At 45.5% G+C, this 17,690-nt stretch overlaps 3 protein-coding genes across 5 annotated transcripts in view; 2 read left to right on the forward strand and 1 right to left on the reverse strand.

Annotated features, from left to right (window-relative positions):
- LOC111598803 (neurobeachin-like protein 1) overlaps positions 1 to 17,690 on the reverse strand; it is a 35,108-nt gene that overhangs the window by 12,382 nt on the left and 5,036 nt on the right. For all 3 annotated transcript variants that reach the window (XM_030223639.1, XM_030223640.1, XM_030223638.1), the window contains 6 exons: positions 17,021 to 17,630; positions 16,729 to 16,958; positions 16,382 to 16,672; positions 15,975 to 16,311; positions 15,724 to 15,911; positions 10,567 to 10,874 (listed from right to left, as the gene is read on the reverse strand). In XM_030223639.1, the coding sequence (XP_030079499.1) occupies positions 10,567 to 10,874; positions 15,724 to 15,911; positions 15,975 to 16,311; positions 16,382 to 16,672; positions 16,729 to 16,958; positions 17,021 to 17,630 (1,964 nt within the window). The remainder of the gene's footprint in view (positions 1 to 10,566; positions 10,875 to 15,723; positions 15,912 to 15,974; positions 16,312 to 16,381; positions 16,673 to 16,728; positions 16,959 to 17,020; positions 17,631 to 17,690) is intronic.
- Positions 2,791 to 3,594, forward strand: LOC111599439 (cuticle protein 21). Its single transcript, XM_023315094.2, has 2 exons — positions 2,791 to 2,866; positions 2,923 to 3,594. Exons 1-2 carry the CDS (start codon positions 2,855 to 2,857, stop codon positions 3,526 to 3,528), a joined length of 618 nt encoding a protein of 205 aa, XP_023170862.1. The 5' UTR covers positions 2,791 to 2,854; the 3' UTR covers positions 3,529 to 3,594.
- Positions 7,188 to 8,420, forward strand: LOC111598804 (larval cuticle protein A2B). Its single transcript, XM_023314224.2, has 2 exons — positions 7,188 to 7,714; positions 7,778 to 8,420. Exons 1-2 carry the CDS (start codon positions 7,505 to 7,507, stop codon positions 8,141 to 8,143), a joined length of 576 nt encoding a protein of 191 aa, XP_023169992.1. The 5' UTR covers positions 7,188 to 7,504; the 3' UTR covers positions 8,144 to 8,420.

Genomic DNA, 17,690 nt, shown 5'->3' on the forward strand with positions numbered 1-17,690 from the left:
CAATCGATAATCGTTTATCGATTACAGATTGCTCATCAATTCAGTCAACTGGAAAGTTTCAATTAGAAATGCTAATGGAGTGCGCAGACAGTTTCTCTTACGTGATCGAAACTGGTTTATAATAATCATAAAAAAGTAACAGAAATAATAAATAGTTAACAGTAGCCCGTAGACCACGCCGTAGATCTTATAACCCACTTCCAATCGGCTACCGTTGCAGATTTGACCCAATTTCAAAGTGTGTGAAGCGTGACTCGTTTGCCAAGCCAAAAGACGACCTTGCGACTGCGACGCGTTGGCAAACTTGGCAGCACTTGCTTAGCACGATCGCTCCCTCGCTTGGCCGCACTGAAAAGGCAGAGCTAACTGTTAACTGTTAACTGTTAACGAGTTAACGGTTGTCACCGGAAACTGACAGTAAAAAATCTAAACTAGTCACAAGTTGCCTTAAAAGGCTGCGTCAATCTGTGTTCTACAACTTGGCTGGACTTTTACTTGTCAAAATTTGTAGTCCATAAATTGCGATAACTGCAAAACTGCAAAAATTGCGTCAGAAATATATCTAACAAGAAAGATCTATAAAAATATGAATGTATATAAGACAATACGTAAAATATGCAAGTCGAAGAGATAGAGCTGGGAGAGACAGTGAAAGGGATAGATGGAGCTAGAGAGAGCAAGGTGGAGGTAGACAGAAACAGCGAGAGAGAAAAAACTGGAGATGTCAGAAAGAGAGAGAGACGGACACTATTGTATTTGGAATAAGTTCAATTGAACAGCTCATTGAACTGAACTACTGAACTCGTTCACTCAAGAGTTGCTTGTGATCGAAACTAGCTTATTCTATTAATGATAATTAATTTGAACCTGTTTAAGATACGTACGCTCTCTGAACTATTCCCATACAATGGTTGAGTTAGTTGAATACTAATTGCATTGCTAATATAGTTCACGTCTAAGAGTTGAGCGTTTGAAATAATTTACCTAAATGAAAGAGAGCTTTGAATTCTATTTGGCATCAGTTTAAAGACTTATAATAGAGGCTTCTATGCTTTCTTCTAGTAAAATAGAATATAAGAGTTAAATAAGTCGCGTATTTGCACTGGGCTATATTTTAAATCGGTTTAAACTAAATAGATGACGCCTGGAACTAGATTTTTAACCCCTTGTCTGCGTCCAAGCCATATGAGTTCCATTCATAAACATATTATTAATCTAGATTTTCAATATAAACTCAATAGATCTTCATATGCTGAAACGTACTATATATAGTTAAGTATATAACTTGTAGAATACAAGTTTCAATCGGAAATTGTTGCATTGGAATGCTAAACAGCTTTCAAGTCAGGTTTTATTTTTGATTAACTTTATAAAAGGATTTTTTTGGCTAATTGAAAGTCGTTTAGACGTCAAGAGTTTCCTGCCTTAAAGTCAACTAAATGCTGGCTTATTAAGTGACTGAAGGGGGCACTTCAGATGGCAGGAGGAGGGCAGCTCTATGCAGTGCGTAATTAAGTTAAGCTGAAAACGTGGCCAAAAGAAAAAAACAATTTGCTGGCTATATTGTGGGCAAGGTCACTTGGCTTGGACTGCATTTCTGCAATAGCGAATGTGGGCGCAACAGTGTGCGAGTGTGTGCGTGTGTGTGTGCGTGTGTGTGTGCGTGTGTCTGCACCACTGTGCGTAATTGCTCGATCTGCACGCCACGCATATGCCCAGCCCGCTCGCCCCGTGCGTCCGCCCCCTTTGATCAATTGCTTCCATTTTAGATTTCTAATTAAACGAGTCGAACGATCAGCTATAAAGTGAGAGAGGGAGAGAGCGAGCGAGAGAGAGGCAGTGAGGGGTAGTTGTAGAGAGAGAGAGAGCGAGACAGGGAGAGGCAGCTTGATACGGTGGGGGCTACGAATGGCTGCGGTCTCGTTTTTATTTATATATACCCTGGACTAATTCAAATTGGGCAATAGGGATATGATGATTAGGATGTATGAGCATAAAGCGCATGTGAGGCCTGAGCTCATCTGTATGAGAAGTTGGCCATATTGAAGTCATGAGGCTACCTCGAGCTAACATATATATTTCAGTTTATGGAAATTTCTATTAGATTCTTCCTTCTACTTTTGTTGCCATTGAGCTCACAGAAGGCAGCTCTCGTGCAGGGTATCTATTAGTCTGTCGTCAGCTCACTGCCTTGTTCGATATTTGCAATTTGGCTTCGCTGGGCAACTGGCAACTGGGCAACTGGACAACTGGCAATTGGCCATTGGCCAAGTGAATCGCGCTATTACATCAGACAAAACGTTCGCAGAACCTGAGAATTGGCCGAGATCTGGTTTTATTTACTTTTTGGTTGATGGGGGCGCAGCGGAAAACGAGTTGAGTTTGGGATTTGGAGCGCTGCTCTTGAGCGGCACACATTATGGCTGGCTGTTAGCTATTCCATTGAGAAAAACAAGCAGCGGCAGCTGGAAATGACGAAATGTGCAGTCGAAAACATGAAATTGGCGTCTAGGAGCACGAAAATGAGACTCGAGATCGAGATCGAGATCGAGCTAGAGATTCGAGTTGGATATCGAGACTGAGCTTGAGTATGTGCATCGCTGCACGAGGACGGGGTGCTAACTCGAGAGACGCCAATCAAAGCAATTGTCACTAGCCATTAGTTAGTTAGCCATGGAGTGGCTGAGGGGGACAGGAGTGCTGTGTAGCTGCCTGCCACAAATGGTTAAGCGCGACTTGTATATAAAACTGAAGAACTCGAGGAAAATGCATCTCACATTCGAGCTGAGTTCTTGCAGTGCAGACGCGCTTCACACAGCAAAAGCAAAAGAAGGAAATACACATATCCTACAGCATGTTCGCTCAGGTAAGTCGCAGGACTTGTGGCCTGTCAAGGACTACCTTTCGTCTTCCCTCTTCTAGACTCTTTGTGTGCTTGGCCTGGTGCTGGCTGTGACGGTGGCTCTGCCCATTGATTCGTATGGTCCGTCGCTGATTTCGGCTCCAGCTATTTCGTATGCGGCTCCCAAGCTGCTGGCGGCTCCAGCTGTTTCCTATGCAGCGGCTCCAGCTATTTCGTATGCAGCGGCTCCTGCTATTTCTTACGCAGCACCCAAGCTCCTGGCCGCACCCACTCTCGTGCAGCACGCAGCACCTGCTTTGGCTGTGGCCAAGGTAGCAGTCGCCGAGCCCTACGACCCCAATCCTCAGTACAGCTTCTCGTACGGAGTCACGGATCACCACACTGGCGACTCCAAGCAGCAGGAGGAGTCGCTGGTCAACGGCGTTGTGCACGGCAGCTACGCCCTGGCCGAGCCCGATGGCACCATTCGCAAGGTTACCTACACAGCTGACAAGATCAACGGATTCAACGCTGTCGTCGAGAAGAAGGGCGTGCCAGTGGTGGCCAAGCCCGCAGTGGCCGTTGCCGCCGTTCCGACCATCACTAAGCTGGCGGTGCCCGCCATCACGAAGATTGGATATGCTGCACCGGCGTACGCTGCGTCTGGCTATGGTGGACATTACTAGATAGCCACCGTGCCCGGAGTTCCGAAGACGACCTCAGACCGTTGTTGAATAGTTCTAGTTTTGCTTCCCAACCTTATCATCCGAAACACAAATGACGTGCGTGCTATATACTCAACTGAGAGCTGCAAACTCCACATCCTGTGGCCAATCTCTTGAAACTAACAAATGTAGCTTCTAGGGATACCCGTTTCTAGGGGATTTTGGGGAACGGCTATCGGCCATTTATCTAGTGATTTATTAACTGCATCTACTGAATAAAAGTTTCGGTACAAAAAAAAAAAAACTATTTGCTTGTATTTGATTGATTTTGCTTCCCATCTAACTAGAGCTAAGGAAGCAGCAAGGAGGGACAATTGCCAGCCTTGTCTAGGAAGTGAGATTCCAGGAAATCCGAGATGATCCAATTTCTAACCTAATGCTTGGTAATGCAATGCAATGTTTGGTTTCTTTGAAGGCTAAGCGCTGAGTCACTAAACTCTTTAATGTTGAGGTAGGTTCGACCTCAACCTCAAGACGCGCCGAAAATGGGAAGCTATTAATGCGCATCACGTGCCGTCGTTAACGTTATGATTGCCATAAAGCGGGGGTTGCGGACTTGGGTGCTGGGGATTGTGCATATGGGCCGGAGAAATGACTGGCACGTCCATTGAGGAAATATGAGTTGCGACGGGTCGGCTCACGGCTTACACCTTACGTCAGACTGGTCACATTTGGCAGCGGTTGCCACAACGCACCTGACCAAGGCGGGTGGCAAAGCGTTTAAAACCCAGCACCCCACAGCACCCGAAGACAGTTCAGAAAGTGCTATCAAGCCACACTCACTCCCACAACACACAGTTCAAGCAAACGACATGGCTCTACTCAAGGTAAGTTTGGCAAAGGAGAAACTTTAGTTAAGGAAGTCACAGTGAATGTCCCTTGCAGACTCTTATCATCAGCTGCGCCCTGTTCGCCGTCATCGAGTGCGCTCTGCTGCCAGCTGTGCCCGTCAACACAGACTTTGATCCTCATCCACAATACGCCTACGCCTACAACGTGCAGGATGCCGTCACGGGCGACAGCAAGAGCCAGCAGGAGGTGCGCGACGGTGATGTGGTCAAGGGCTCCTACTCGGTAGTCGATGCCGATGGCTCACTGCGCACCGTTTTCTACACCGCCGATCCCATTAACGGCTTCAATGCGGTGGTGCAGCGTGGTCCAGTTCCAGTGCCAGTGGTTGCAGCAGCACCACGTCCCGTCGTGCCCGCTGCCCCTTTCCTGGGCTAAGAGGCAACAGCTGCTGATCTTAGCTTGTAGATAAGTTATTGTCTGTTACTGTTCTGTAGATCTAACCACACACTCATAAATCATCCAATAAATCCAGTTAGCCAAAGAGAACAAGCCACATGGCTAATTGCTGGGACACCTGGCTGTGGATAATACCAGCTATCGGTCGAACGCTGACAAATGGCTCGAGTTCGAACCAATTTGCATGAGATATGCAAAAGATATGCGTTTCGACTCAACTGGGGTCGTGAGATACGCGGGAATTAAGTCGCTGGCTCGTTTAACCTCGTTTAGCTTTGATCAGGAGCCAGTTCTCTAGCGATACCTCTTCAGATGCCAGACACCCAGAGCCTAGCTCAACACCTTCTCCATTTCACATTTGGTTACTCCCGCAGACACACCACTTGATGCCGTAATACCCACCCACATTCGAATCCCATTGCTTGCAGTTCATACATAATATATTAGACAAACTGGACTATTACTCTAATGGACCCCACCCGATTCCGTAACACCCTCGCATCGCACCCATGGCAAAGAACACTCTCCCATGCAAACGGCCAACATTCACTCGATCAACACGCACTCGAATTATTCAATAGCTTAATTGAAAGTACTCGACGCGTTACAATTTTTTGATTACGCAAAAAACTGCGCATGTCTCCGCTGCAGTTGGCGTCGCCGTCGCTGTCGCCGTCGCCGTCGCAGCCGCCGACGCAGTCGCCGCTGGCAACTGCGACGCCTAACAAGGCGCAACGTGCGTTCAAAATTAGTGATAATGGGCAAAATTGTCCCAATGGCAGTAAAGTGTACGCAAAAGCCAAGTAAGAGTGAGCTGATCGTGTGCGTATGTGACTACTAAATACCCTGTAAGAAGAGAACAGTCATAGGCCTCTCAGACTGATGCTGGCAATTAGAGTTCGATTGCAATAAGTTCATTTGTTCAGTTTCGAGTCGTGAACTATGTAGATCACGCATCACTAGTTCATGAACATGAACAGCTGAACAATTGAGACGTTCATGAGTTCATAAGGGTGCAACATCACCCACTTGCTTTGACTACAGGGTACAGGGTGAACACATTGTTGCAGTGGCAATTTGGGGAGTCGAGCTGTTGATGTGGAGCTTTACGGATTCGGATTCGGAGTCGCTGTCGGAGTCGGAGTCGGCCAGTCTGCGGGGTGAACCGTTTGCCGCTGTTGCTGTTGCTGCTGCTGCTGCTGCAGTTGCAGTTGCTGCTGGGCGCGGCGTGTCGCTGCTTTGTGCCAGTTTCGAAGGCTGATCTCGCATAGAGAAACGGCGACGCACACACCTTTCAACAATCAACTGGGTGCGTGGAACGATCTATGTGTGTGTGCGTGTGTGCCACACACACTCGCACACCTGATGCCGCCTGGCCACCCGGACCAAAAAAAAACGCTTTCGAATTGAACTTTTTTGTCACGATCAAATCCCCGCCTGCTGCTGCTGCTGCTGCTGTTCCAAGCTCATGTAGCCGTTCATTTTGGCGTTGTCCACCACTCGCCGCTAGGAGCCGACCCAGCCAGCTAGCCAGACAACATGCGTGCCATTCTCGTAGGCCTAAGCTGTTTTTTGTCTGGCCAAAGCACACCTGCCCCACCCCTCTTACCTGTCAGCCAGCCAGACACCCAGACAGACATTTGGCTAACGCCCTCCCCTCTTGCCTTGCGTTGACTGCCAATTGCCAGGGGCAATTGCGACGCAACGAAAAATGAATTATTTTCATTTATAATACCCTGTAATTATATTAAATATTTATTTAAGCTAGGCTAGACTCCAGCAACAGTATGTAACAGAAGATAAGTATACCGAGAGAATGCCTCTCACAGAGAAAGTAGTAACTGAAGAATATGTCACATGAGCATATAAGAAAGTTCATCGAACTTAAACCAAGATCGATAAATCGGTATTAATATCGGTATTAAATACTTCCTTTTAAAGTTAATAAAAGATAGAGATAGGTAATAGGTTAGTTGATTGGATGCGATTTTATGAAAGTTAACATATAAACTTGTTCTCTAGTTATAGCTAGCTTATACACACAATCGATAAATATCGATATTAGATCTGCAGCTTTTTTTATAGTTTCCATGAGGTACACATATCAAACTGGTAACCACTATAAAAACTTGCATATTTTAATGAGATTTGTGAAAGTTCATGAAGCTTATACTGAAAATCGATAAATATTGGTTTTTTAATGGGCAAGTTTCACAGCCTTAAAGAACTGAACTCTATATATGACGTTTACTAGGGGAACGAAACTCTGTTGCCCCATCAGGTGTATTTAGAGGGCACTTGAAAGTCGTCCACACCCTCGTCGAGCACTCACGCTTGTTTCTTCTTGTTGTGGTTGTTGGTGGTGCTGCTGCATTTTGTGATCTTAGCAAGCATTTTCAATATACTCCACACGAAGGCGCACTTTTTAGTTGCTTTTGTTGATGGTGTTGTTGTTGTTGTTGTTGTTGTTTTTGCATAAATATTTTTGCAGGCAGCGTCGTCGTCGTCGTTAGAGATTTGGTTGCGGATTTTGGGGCTTGGGCATTTGCAGTTCGCTCGATTTGTTGGCTTGGCTATAAAAAGCAATTGTCGCTCAGCATCAGAACCACAGAGTGAGTTCATTTGTCAGCCAAGCAGCAGCAAAATCTCTAGTAAAAACTCCAGTAAATCTTCAAAAACAAAAAAAAAAATGGCACAAAAATTGTTGCTCGTTGTTGTCAGCGCCTTGGTGGCTGTGGCCAATGCTGTGGTGGTGCCTGGTCATGGACTCGCTCTGCCCGGATATCCTAGCCTGGCTGCGCCCGTCTATCCTGGACTGGCCAAGGTGGCCGTCGCCAAGGTGGCTGGACCCGAGCCATACGATCCCAATCCACAGTACAGCTTCAGCTACGATGTCCATGTGAGTTGAGAAGCGGCAGAGCCAAAACCTAGAACTAATCCACATTATATTTTGCCATTACAGGATGGCTCCACTGGCGATGTGAAGAACCAGCAGGAGACGCGCAACGGCGATGTTGTCCAGGGCTCCTACTCGCTGATCGAGGCCGACGGCACGCGCAGAATTGTGGAGTACACCGCTGATCCTGTCCATGGCTTCAATGCGGTGGTGCATCGCGAGGGTGTCGCTGTCAAGGCTGTGGCTCCAGTGGCTAAGGTCTTGGCACCAGCTCCACTGCTCCACGCTCCGTTGGTGGCCAAGCTGCCAGCCCTGGCGCCCGCCTATGGTCCAGCACTGGCTCCCGCCTATGCTCCAGCTTTGGGTCCAGCTCTGGCTCCTGCTTATCGCCCGGCTCTGGCTCCCGCCTACTCGCCCCTGGGCTATCACTAAGTCAAGCTCCACTCAAACTGAACACTGATCACAAATGTTGCCGACCTCTTGACCCGCGACACTTCGCCAACCCGCAGAAGTTCTAAACCTATCGTAGTCGATAGTTGTAGTATTTAGTTAAAATGCCAGCGATATATATCGTTGCACTTGTGTACATACGAATTCACTCGATTGGGCTTGATGATGCCACTTCAATGCCAATCGCTCTCATCTACACTCACATTCGACGCCTTTCCCATGTACGTTTCTTGTCTACTTAATCTTAAGGCTGTTTCGACCGCGATAAAAATGAAATAATATATTTGATAAATGGAAAATATATGCATATGTATAGAAATATATATGTACACTATATATCTAACCAGTTCTTATTTAGCTTGAGTTTAAACATGCTGTAAAAGTCGCGAAATGAGACAAAATGCAATAAAAATGAGAAGCAATTTATACGATCGATGGAATTAATTAATAAATATTTAAATAGGGATTGGATCAAGCAGACAAAAGAAAGACAGATATCAGCTGGAACTAGCTCATTTCTTTATCGATAGACTGAACGTGAACTAGTTCAAAAAACCTCAAAGCTTTCTACATCATTTGAAAACTGTTTATTCAAAGTAATGTAATATTTGCATTGTCTGACCTTATAGATAGCATCAATTAGTTATCTTTCGACTACTAAAAAACCAATTACTTAATTCTACAAAATTAAGTATTCCATATTTTAAGAATTGAATAAATCTGTCAAGGTTCACTAAGCTGTGTTGGTATACTCCATTAGCTAGAGTTGAGAGCTTTAGTTCAATTTGATGAACTAGATCAATTCTACTTTGTAAAATACTCAGCTATATAGTTTATGAATCGCTAGCTCTGAAAGATTAGCAGTTCAATATTTATTATGCTATTTAGAGCTCGAGTTCTCACGCTTAGTCAGTTATCAAAAGTTCATAAACTGCTGAACAATTCAGAGAACCTATGGTTCATGAACTATTAAACAAGTTCAATTGAACTTATTTTCAAGTCACTGTCAATGTGAACTAGCAATGCGTATTTCCAGACAGAATCAGATCCAGTTTTACCCCACACACACGTGAGTGGTGCGACCTTAGAACATACGCACCACTCGGACTGGCTCACTTTGACCGTCGCTGTGTCACAAGGTTGGTAATTGGCAGTTGACCAAGTTGCTCCAATAGACATATATGTGTATATATTTATTTATATATATATCTGACTTCATTTACATGAAAATTGAAACTAATTGCGAGTGGTTTGAGTTGAGCTGGCACCACCCTTTCCCATTTTTTGGCAGTGCCACACTTGGGTGGGTTAGTTATGCAGCTATGCTTCATGCTGGCACGTCGAATGGCATTGCATAAATGCCTTTTTGATGATTTAATAAAATTAAATCGTAATTTTAATCGCGCTTCAACTGATGAGGCGCCCGAACGAACGTAGCGAAAGCTTTCAACAATCGACAGCTGTTACAGTGGGCGAAAACCGATGAAACAGGACTCAAAATTTTGAAAATGAAAGCCTATTTGAAGTAGATATTGATCAAGTTATCAATATTAATCAAGTTGCTCATTATTTTTTGGCTGTTATACAAGTTTCCATATCGATAGTTATCGATTTATGCTGAAACTATGAAATATATCGATAGGCAATGTTATATTATAATTCATTATATAATTAATAGTATGAATTATGAAGGCGCTTTATGCACTGAATAAAGGTCAATTTGTTTATCGATCTCTTAATCGATAACTAGTATAACGAATATAACCAATTTTTAGAGCTTAAATAACAAACTCTAAACATTATAGAATTTTATATTTATATTTGTGGATTTATGAAATAGCTGAATTAATGCAAATATGAAATTATTCAGCTTTTGCCATAAATCAATACAATTTGCATGGGTTCAATGCCCCATTATATGTAAGCCCTACTTTAAGTTGGGCCTATCGAAATAGTGAAAATTAATCAGCTTAAGCTTAAAGCTAGAAAGTGAAACTGTCAAATGGATATTTTTGGATATACGTTTTAATAGTCTCTTCTTAACGGATTTTTTATATTGTTTTTACCAATTTCTCCCCATTGTCAAAAAAAAGAAACACAGAAAATTAATGAGTGCATTTGTGAGCCGAGAGTGAAATAAAAACAACAAAAGCGTGCCAGCTAGACATATGTACAACAACAACAACAACAACAACAAGAACTACATAATGCCCACAGCTAACAGCTGATATACATCTTATATAGTATACAGAGTATATATATCATATATGATGGTGATTAAGTGTTCGTGTGTAATCATTTATGTTGGCGCACGCCCCATTTGCAATTGTCGCCTTAATTAAATGCGATTTCATAATGAATTATATGAGACGCTTGTTTTCGCATTTGCCATGGGCTTTACTTACCCGGTAAACCATGGGCCCCTAGGGCCGTACAAGAAACGCTTGGCGGTCTTCCATTTCTTCCGTATGTGACTGTCGTTCGTTTTGTGCTGCAGCGCAGCATTTTGCAATCGCTGCATCTCCTCCACCTGGCGCACCTTCCATGGCATGTAGATCTTTTGCTGAAAGACCCGACGATTCGTCGCCTGAAAGCTGGCCCGCTGCTTCGAGGCCGCCTTGCAGGCCTCATAGCACTCGGCCCAGAAGCGATTGATTGGCTCCCACAGATGCAGCTCGATCTCGCGTTGATAGCGATCGTAGAGCGGCTTCACCTGTAATTAATTAGTGAACACATATAATTACAGGTGAACACATTTTGCAGGTGCACAAAGTTTGACAGTTGGCATCATAAATGACGTTTTTATACAGACATATCAGAAAATTTGACAGCTAACATTGTATGTGACACTAAACGTAGATCAGTAATACCCTGTAAATTTTGATATATTTAGCAGAGGAAAAGCGAATATATAATACATGCTAAACACGCTTTTAACAGAAAATTCGAGATCAATGTTGATCGGCTACACCCTGTAAAGCTGAATGTTCAGTTGAAGGGTATATACATGATATAGAAAGGACAATTCTTCTGCTGATGACGGAATAGACACAAAAATTTATACAATTCGCTAACTTATGTATACAACTGTAACTAAGCTCTTTTTACAGGGTATACAGACCGTCGTTGAAGCATAGCCACTCGCCAAATCAACTTTGTTTTCGCTTTCATTCATTCGCTTTGCACAGATTCAGATGCAGAGCGATTCGGAACGGGTCTTACGAGACGGGCACGACACGTCCGGTCAGGTTCAAGTTCAATGTGGATGCAGATGCTGCAGCTCGAGGAAGCGTCGATCGCTCGTGCAGCTCGAATGCAGCTTGGCCCATGGCAGTAGCCAAAACAAGTTTTACCCGAATTCAAAGAGTTGGCTCGTTGGCCAAAAAAACAAAAGAAATGTAAATAAAAAAAAACAAACAGAGAAACATCCGCATTTTGGGTATTCTTTACATAATCGGTCTTACAAGCTCGCTTGCCTCGAGGGCTGCGACGACTGTTCCAGGGCGATGCGCTGAGCCGGGCGCTGCACTGGTGGGTGCTTTAATGGCAAACGCTTTGTCTTTTCGACTGGTTCCAGCTGCTGGCGACGTCTCCCCATCGCTGGCTGCCTCTGGCTCTGTCTCTGCAGCAATAGCTAACAAAACCAGCCCACTTTCTTGCAGCTCGCTCAGTTGCCGAAAGAAAGTCCAACGAGTCGTGAACGGGTGCGCGCGCTACAGCATTTACGCGATTCAAGCTCCAATAAAATATCATATATATACATACATATATATATATATATATATATAAACACCAACATCTGCAGACCATCCCAAACGTTTGCCTCCAATGAAAGTTTTTGCTGCTCGCCTCGATTCAAATGTGCAAACCAATGTGGCTCTATCTTCTATGCCTAGTAAGTGCTCGAATATCAAGTGAAGATGCAAAGAACTTTATGAGAAAGACAATGGGGTAGCTATGTTGCAAGTCCAGATACAGCAGATCTAGGTTTTGTTTGGAATAAGCTAGTTTAAAAAGAACTTCAGCAGCTGCTAAAGAGATTTTAAGAGAATTAAGAACTGTCTTAGCTGTTGTTCAAGATATGAAAAACTATATGAAAGACTCTAAATAAAAATCTTTAAGAAGCTTAAAGATTCTAAGTAAATGCGCAAATAAAACTTTTCCTTCCTTTGTTGCTTCTTCTCAGCACTCTTCCTCTTGCAGCTCTCAGCACAGAAATCAGGCTTTGCTCGCTGCTCAAAATAGACGCAAAAAATTTATTTATTTCCTTGATTGAAATTGAAGATTAGGAAGGAAATAGGAAAACTGTAATTTCTAAAAGAGAACTGATAGCGTTACGTCAACTCAAAATAGATGTAGGAGTTTGTCAAAGGAGCTTGGTTTAAATGGAACCTAAAAGTATAAGCCAAGCATTTGCTCACACATTAAACGTTAGACTGGCTAACTAGCTGCCTGAAAAGGTGTTAATAACTTTTAACAAAGCAGCTATTCGCTCAGATATCAGGAGAAATTCAGGCAAAGTAAACCGCCTCCACAAAGCCCCCACAACAGTCACAGCTCTTCGAGTGCATTGCGCCTTTTAGCCTGATCCGTGTAGACTTCATTGTCAGTTTGTAAAATTGTGAACAAAACAAAAAACAAAAGCATGGCAAAACGGATTACGATGCCCACTGAACCTGAATTTGATGACGACGTTGAGGTTCAATGCTCAGCGAAACAAACGGTTGCTGTTGCGTGTTGCAAGCGTTGTTGCATGCCACGCAGCCAGCCGGCAATCGATGCCAACCAATTATGAGACGGGGAGAGAGTAGGGTGCAGTCAGAGAGTGCGGCACGTGATTACGTTACGTGTTTTTGCGGAAGCTACAGAAACACTGAACAAAATGCGTCATACAGCGAGGGTTAAAAGTTAAAGGTTGACAAACATCTCTGCCAAGTTGTTGCCAAATGGCAAGACAGTGGAGAGAAAGTTAACACAAGTCTTTAAACATTGACTTCTCTTGCAGCTGCTGCCTTTGGCGCTGGGCGAGCACAGTCCAAGCAATGCCACAGCTCTAACTCAGCTCGAAAGCAACAACAACAGCAGCAGCAGCAGCAGCAGCAACAGCAGCGTGCTGATACCAAATGCTGAGAAACTCATACGCTACCGACGACACCCACCTCACAGCAAACGCATCAAACATCGCAGACGCACTAAGGGTCCCAAGACTAAATATGGACCGCCCAGCTATCCGGTGGAGCCTCCAATTAGCTACTATAAGCACACGCCCTCGTTTCCGACGCATCATGAGCTGCCCAGCTTTTCGCAGGATGAATTTCAGCATTTGAAATTTGATGGCGCCGACTTTCAGATACCCGCTTCCAGTTACGAGGCGCAGTCCATGGATCTGGATCTATACAGCCATGATGAGCCGGATCTGTACGGCGCCCACAAGTTTCCCAGTCTCGAGTACAGCTTAACAGATGGCCATGACTCGCCTTCATCTTCGCTGAGCTCCTACGATCACAAGCCACATCAGAAATATGGCGTGCCACCGCAACATCAAAGCATTGGCTATGATTCGCCCGACTCCTTTGTTTCACATCATTATGAACCGCCGCCTGCTCCGGCACATCCACCATCCACCAAATATGGTGCGCCCGCCGTATCCAGCTTTAAGCATTCAGCCTCACTACCTCCTCCCGACTCCTACTCCATTTACGAGCAAAAGATACCGAACTCCGGCTACCATCACAACTTTGCGGAGCCACCACCTAGACCGCCTGCACATAGCACCAACTTTGAGATCTCCTACTCACCGCCTGCCTATGAGATATCCACCTCCTACCAGACCAAGCCATCGCCTGGTCATAGCTATGAAGCACCTCCATCGTCTCACGATAGTTATCAGCCTGCTGCTCCTTCTCCTGGTCATAGCTATGAGGCACCACCGTCATCTCACGATAGTTATCAGCCTCCTGCTCCTCCTCCCGGCCATAGTTATCAACCACCAAGCTCTTCCCATGACAGCTATCAACCACCTAGCTCTTCCCATGACAGCTATCAACCGCCAAGCTCTTCCCATGAGAGCTATCAACCACCGGGTCCACCACCTCATCATGACTATCAAGCACCTGCTCCCTCTCATGATAGCTATCAGCCACCTAGTCACAGCTATAACCCACCAACTTCATCCCATGACAGCTATCATCCACCCGCTTCATCTCCTGATCACAGCTATCGGCCAGCGCCTTCTCCTAGCCACGACTATCAGCCACCAGCCTCGTCGCACAATAGCTATCAGACAGCATCTTCTCATGATTACGAACCAGCACAAGACGGACACTTTGCGGAGCCACCACTACCACCACCACAGCCACCATCGCATCATTCGCACAGCAGCTTTGCCCAACCGGACACCCATCAACCCGTCCAGAGCTATCCGCAGGAGGACTATGCACCACCAGCAGAGGAATTGCCGCTAACGCCCAATCACAAATTCCCCAGCTTTGATTTTCCCAAATCCAGTTACGAGGTGCCCATCTACGATCCGATACCTTTTGAGGCGTCCAACAAAGAGGAACAGGAATCCTATCCGCCCATACTCCCAGGTAATACGCTCAACGAGCTGCCCTCCGACGATACCCACGCTGCAGGCAGCTCGCGTACACCAACAAAGAGTCGGAAACGCAAGCGTCGCCCCGCCTCGACGGTGGTATCTAAGAAGCATACGCTGGATGTGCCGGAGCTGCAACAGGCTTACGATGCTGATACCCATGTTCATGCAAGGGACACAGATTTGGATACCGCTGCCCATGGCACACACTATGTGGAGCAGAAGCGAAAGTATGTGAACTATGTAACGCCCTCGATAAGCACAAGCACAACAGCAACCACCACCACAGCGGCACCCTGGAGTCCTATGCGTCTGCGCACCACCTCCAGCAATGGCTTCATACCCACGGTGGTTACAAGTACACCACCAACTCGCAGCAGAGGCCGTGGCACTTCACGCTTTCGCAGTCGTAATCCCAGCACGGAGGCATCCTCGACGGTTGTAACCATCGAGAAGTCTCGCTCGCAGAGTTATTACGATGGCACCATAGCACCGCCCACCTATCAACAGTTCACGGTGGGGCGTGGTGCGAGACCAACGCGACCCACACAGCTGCGTGGTGGTGGCGCCACTCTGGCCCTGCAGCCCGGCGGCACGGAACGCAATGCGACGCCAAGACGCACCACCAAAGGCATTTTCGATACGACGCTCTTCAAGACTCCCCAGAGCGACCGCGAAATGGAGCGTAAGCTTCAGGCGCTGCGTCAGAACTTGCCAAAAAATCACAAACTATATTGAAAGAAAAGCTCCATATGGGGACTACTAGATACTACTAAGACTACCGGAATGTGCAAGACTAGTTTGGAGCTTGGAGTTAAGTTTAGAATTAGTTTAAGTGTTTAAATTAAATAAAAAGGAAAATCTTAAAAAAAAAAAACAAACATCAGGATTACTTGTTTATGCACAAATTAATAGGGTATACCCTAGTCGATCAGCCTTATGATATTCTCTATTATAAGCTACTTACCATACGTTCCATAAAGTTGCGCCACTTTTTGCTTGTGCTGTACATTTGAAAGTCGTTGAAGAATACCGGACCAGACGACGTTGATGGCAGGTCCGGCAGTGTCGTGTCCAAATTGAAAGCGGAGCGACATTTCTCCAGCAGCGCCTTCATTACAGGCATCAAAAACGAATACTCCTCCGGATTGCCAACTGGAAAATGGAAACGAAGCTGATGTAGTATATTTCTATAATAGAAAAGCATTAGATAAACACCTTCAATGGCATTATCGAGCGCCCTGTTGATGCTGTACAGCAGGTAGGAGAGCTCGGCGGGATCCTCTGTGGAGCGACTTTGAAGTATGGCATGCAACTTGGCTGTGGCCATGGCTACAATACCCGGATTGGGATGATGCGAGCATTTGAGCAACAGACCCAGATACAGACGTATCATATCTGACCAATCATCGGAGGAGCCCTGCTGGAAGATCATCAGAGCATCGAGTAGAGCTAGCACGCCATCCAACAGTTTGGTGGAGCACTTCTTGGACTCATCCTCATTGGAGCCAAGCACCACCAGCTCATAGACCATACGCAGAATATTTGAGGCATTCTTAAGAAGAAAATTCAGAGAAGAAGAAATTAGTCAGAGAAAGCATTGAAGCTGGATTAAGCTAAGCCACCTCCTGATTGATGTGCGTTTGACTGCCATGCTCCGAGAGATCGAATAGTGAAGCTTGCACTGCCATTTCCAAGATGCGTAGACGCAGCGACAAATGCGAGGTGATAAGCTCATTGTTTAATGCCAGCAAATTAATGCAGCCGAGCACTTGACCGCGTTCCTGCCAGCATTGCGGATGATCGTTGCCAATGCCGCGCCAGAAAACGTTGAATAACGTATTTGACACCAAATAAACCAGCTGCTCCTCGCTGTCCACATCGCCCTCGGCCATGAAGTCAAAGCCTGAAGTGCTCTAGAATTACAGAAATATTAAACAAAGCTATGGATGCTAATTATAGGAATACCCACCTCCATGGAATCACTTTTCTTAGCTGGTCCATGCGGCGATTGTGTTGAGCTTTCGGAACTCAACGATTCCTCACGCTGCAGCGAAACACTGGGCGTATTCTCAGTTTCTGTGGAGTTGCCCAGTGTCAGTGACTCGAAGGTGTCTTGAATATCGTGCGTGGTCTGACGTATAACCGAGAATACGCTGTTCACATTCTCAACGACAGCGCCGGAAACAGATTCAGCGAGTTCTAAAACCAAAAAAGCAAAGATTTAGTAAACTGATTTAGATTAGGGCTCTTCTAACACTTACCCTTAATTTCGCTCTCAATGACAGTGGCTGCCTCGGAGACGCTCGCTTGTATCTCATTGAGTATGAGTCCACTGTCACTCTGCTCCTCCTGCGACTGTTGCTGCTGCTGTTGCAGTTCCGCCAGGTTAATCTCCTGATCCGAGAAGGTAATTAGATCTGCTTGTGCCAAGAAAGTGGAGTTATCCTCGAGCAACACATCCATATTGATGCCAAAGCTGCGACGGCGTTCCTCAACTGGTGGTATGCTCGTGATGGGCTTTCGAATGAGCAGCCGAGCAATGGACTCCTGCCAACCGGTTTGCTTAGCAATCGCCAACGTCGATTGCTGTTTAACAAACGTCGTTTGCAGCAGACGCTTCGCAATTTCCAGCTTCACCTGTAGATCACAGCTGCTGACATGATAGACGACAAACATAAGCCCGCTATAGTCCGGTTGGGCACCCAGCATCTCGTCCACAAGATAAAATAATATCGTGGAGCTGAGCGACATGGGCGTTATGAAGGAAAAGAAACCTGGAAACATGCTCTGCTCGCTGTTCGAATCGTACAGACGCAACACCTGTTTGTACTTTTGATGCACACGTGAAGTCGACAACAAGGCGCCAATGAACTGTAAAAAGGAAGAGACAGTAAGAGACAGTTTCCATTGGAAAATGATGGTTGCACCTAC

The sequence above is a fragment of the Drosophila hydei genome, unplaced genomic scaffold, assembly GCF_003285905.1.
Source record: "Drosophila hydei strain 15085-1641.00,03,60 unplaced genomic scaffold, DhydRS2 tig00000243-arrow-arrow-pilon, whole genome shotgun sequence".
Lineage (NCBI taxonomy): Eukaryota > Metazoa > Arthropoda > Insecta > Diptera > Drosophilidae > Drosophila > Drosophila hydei.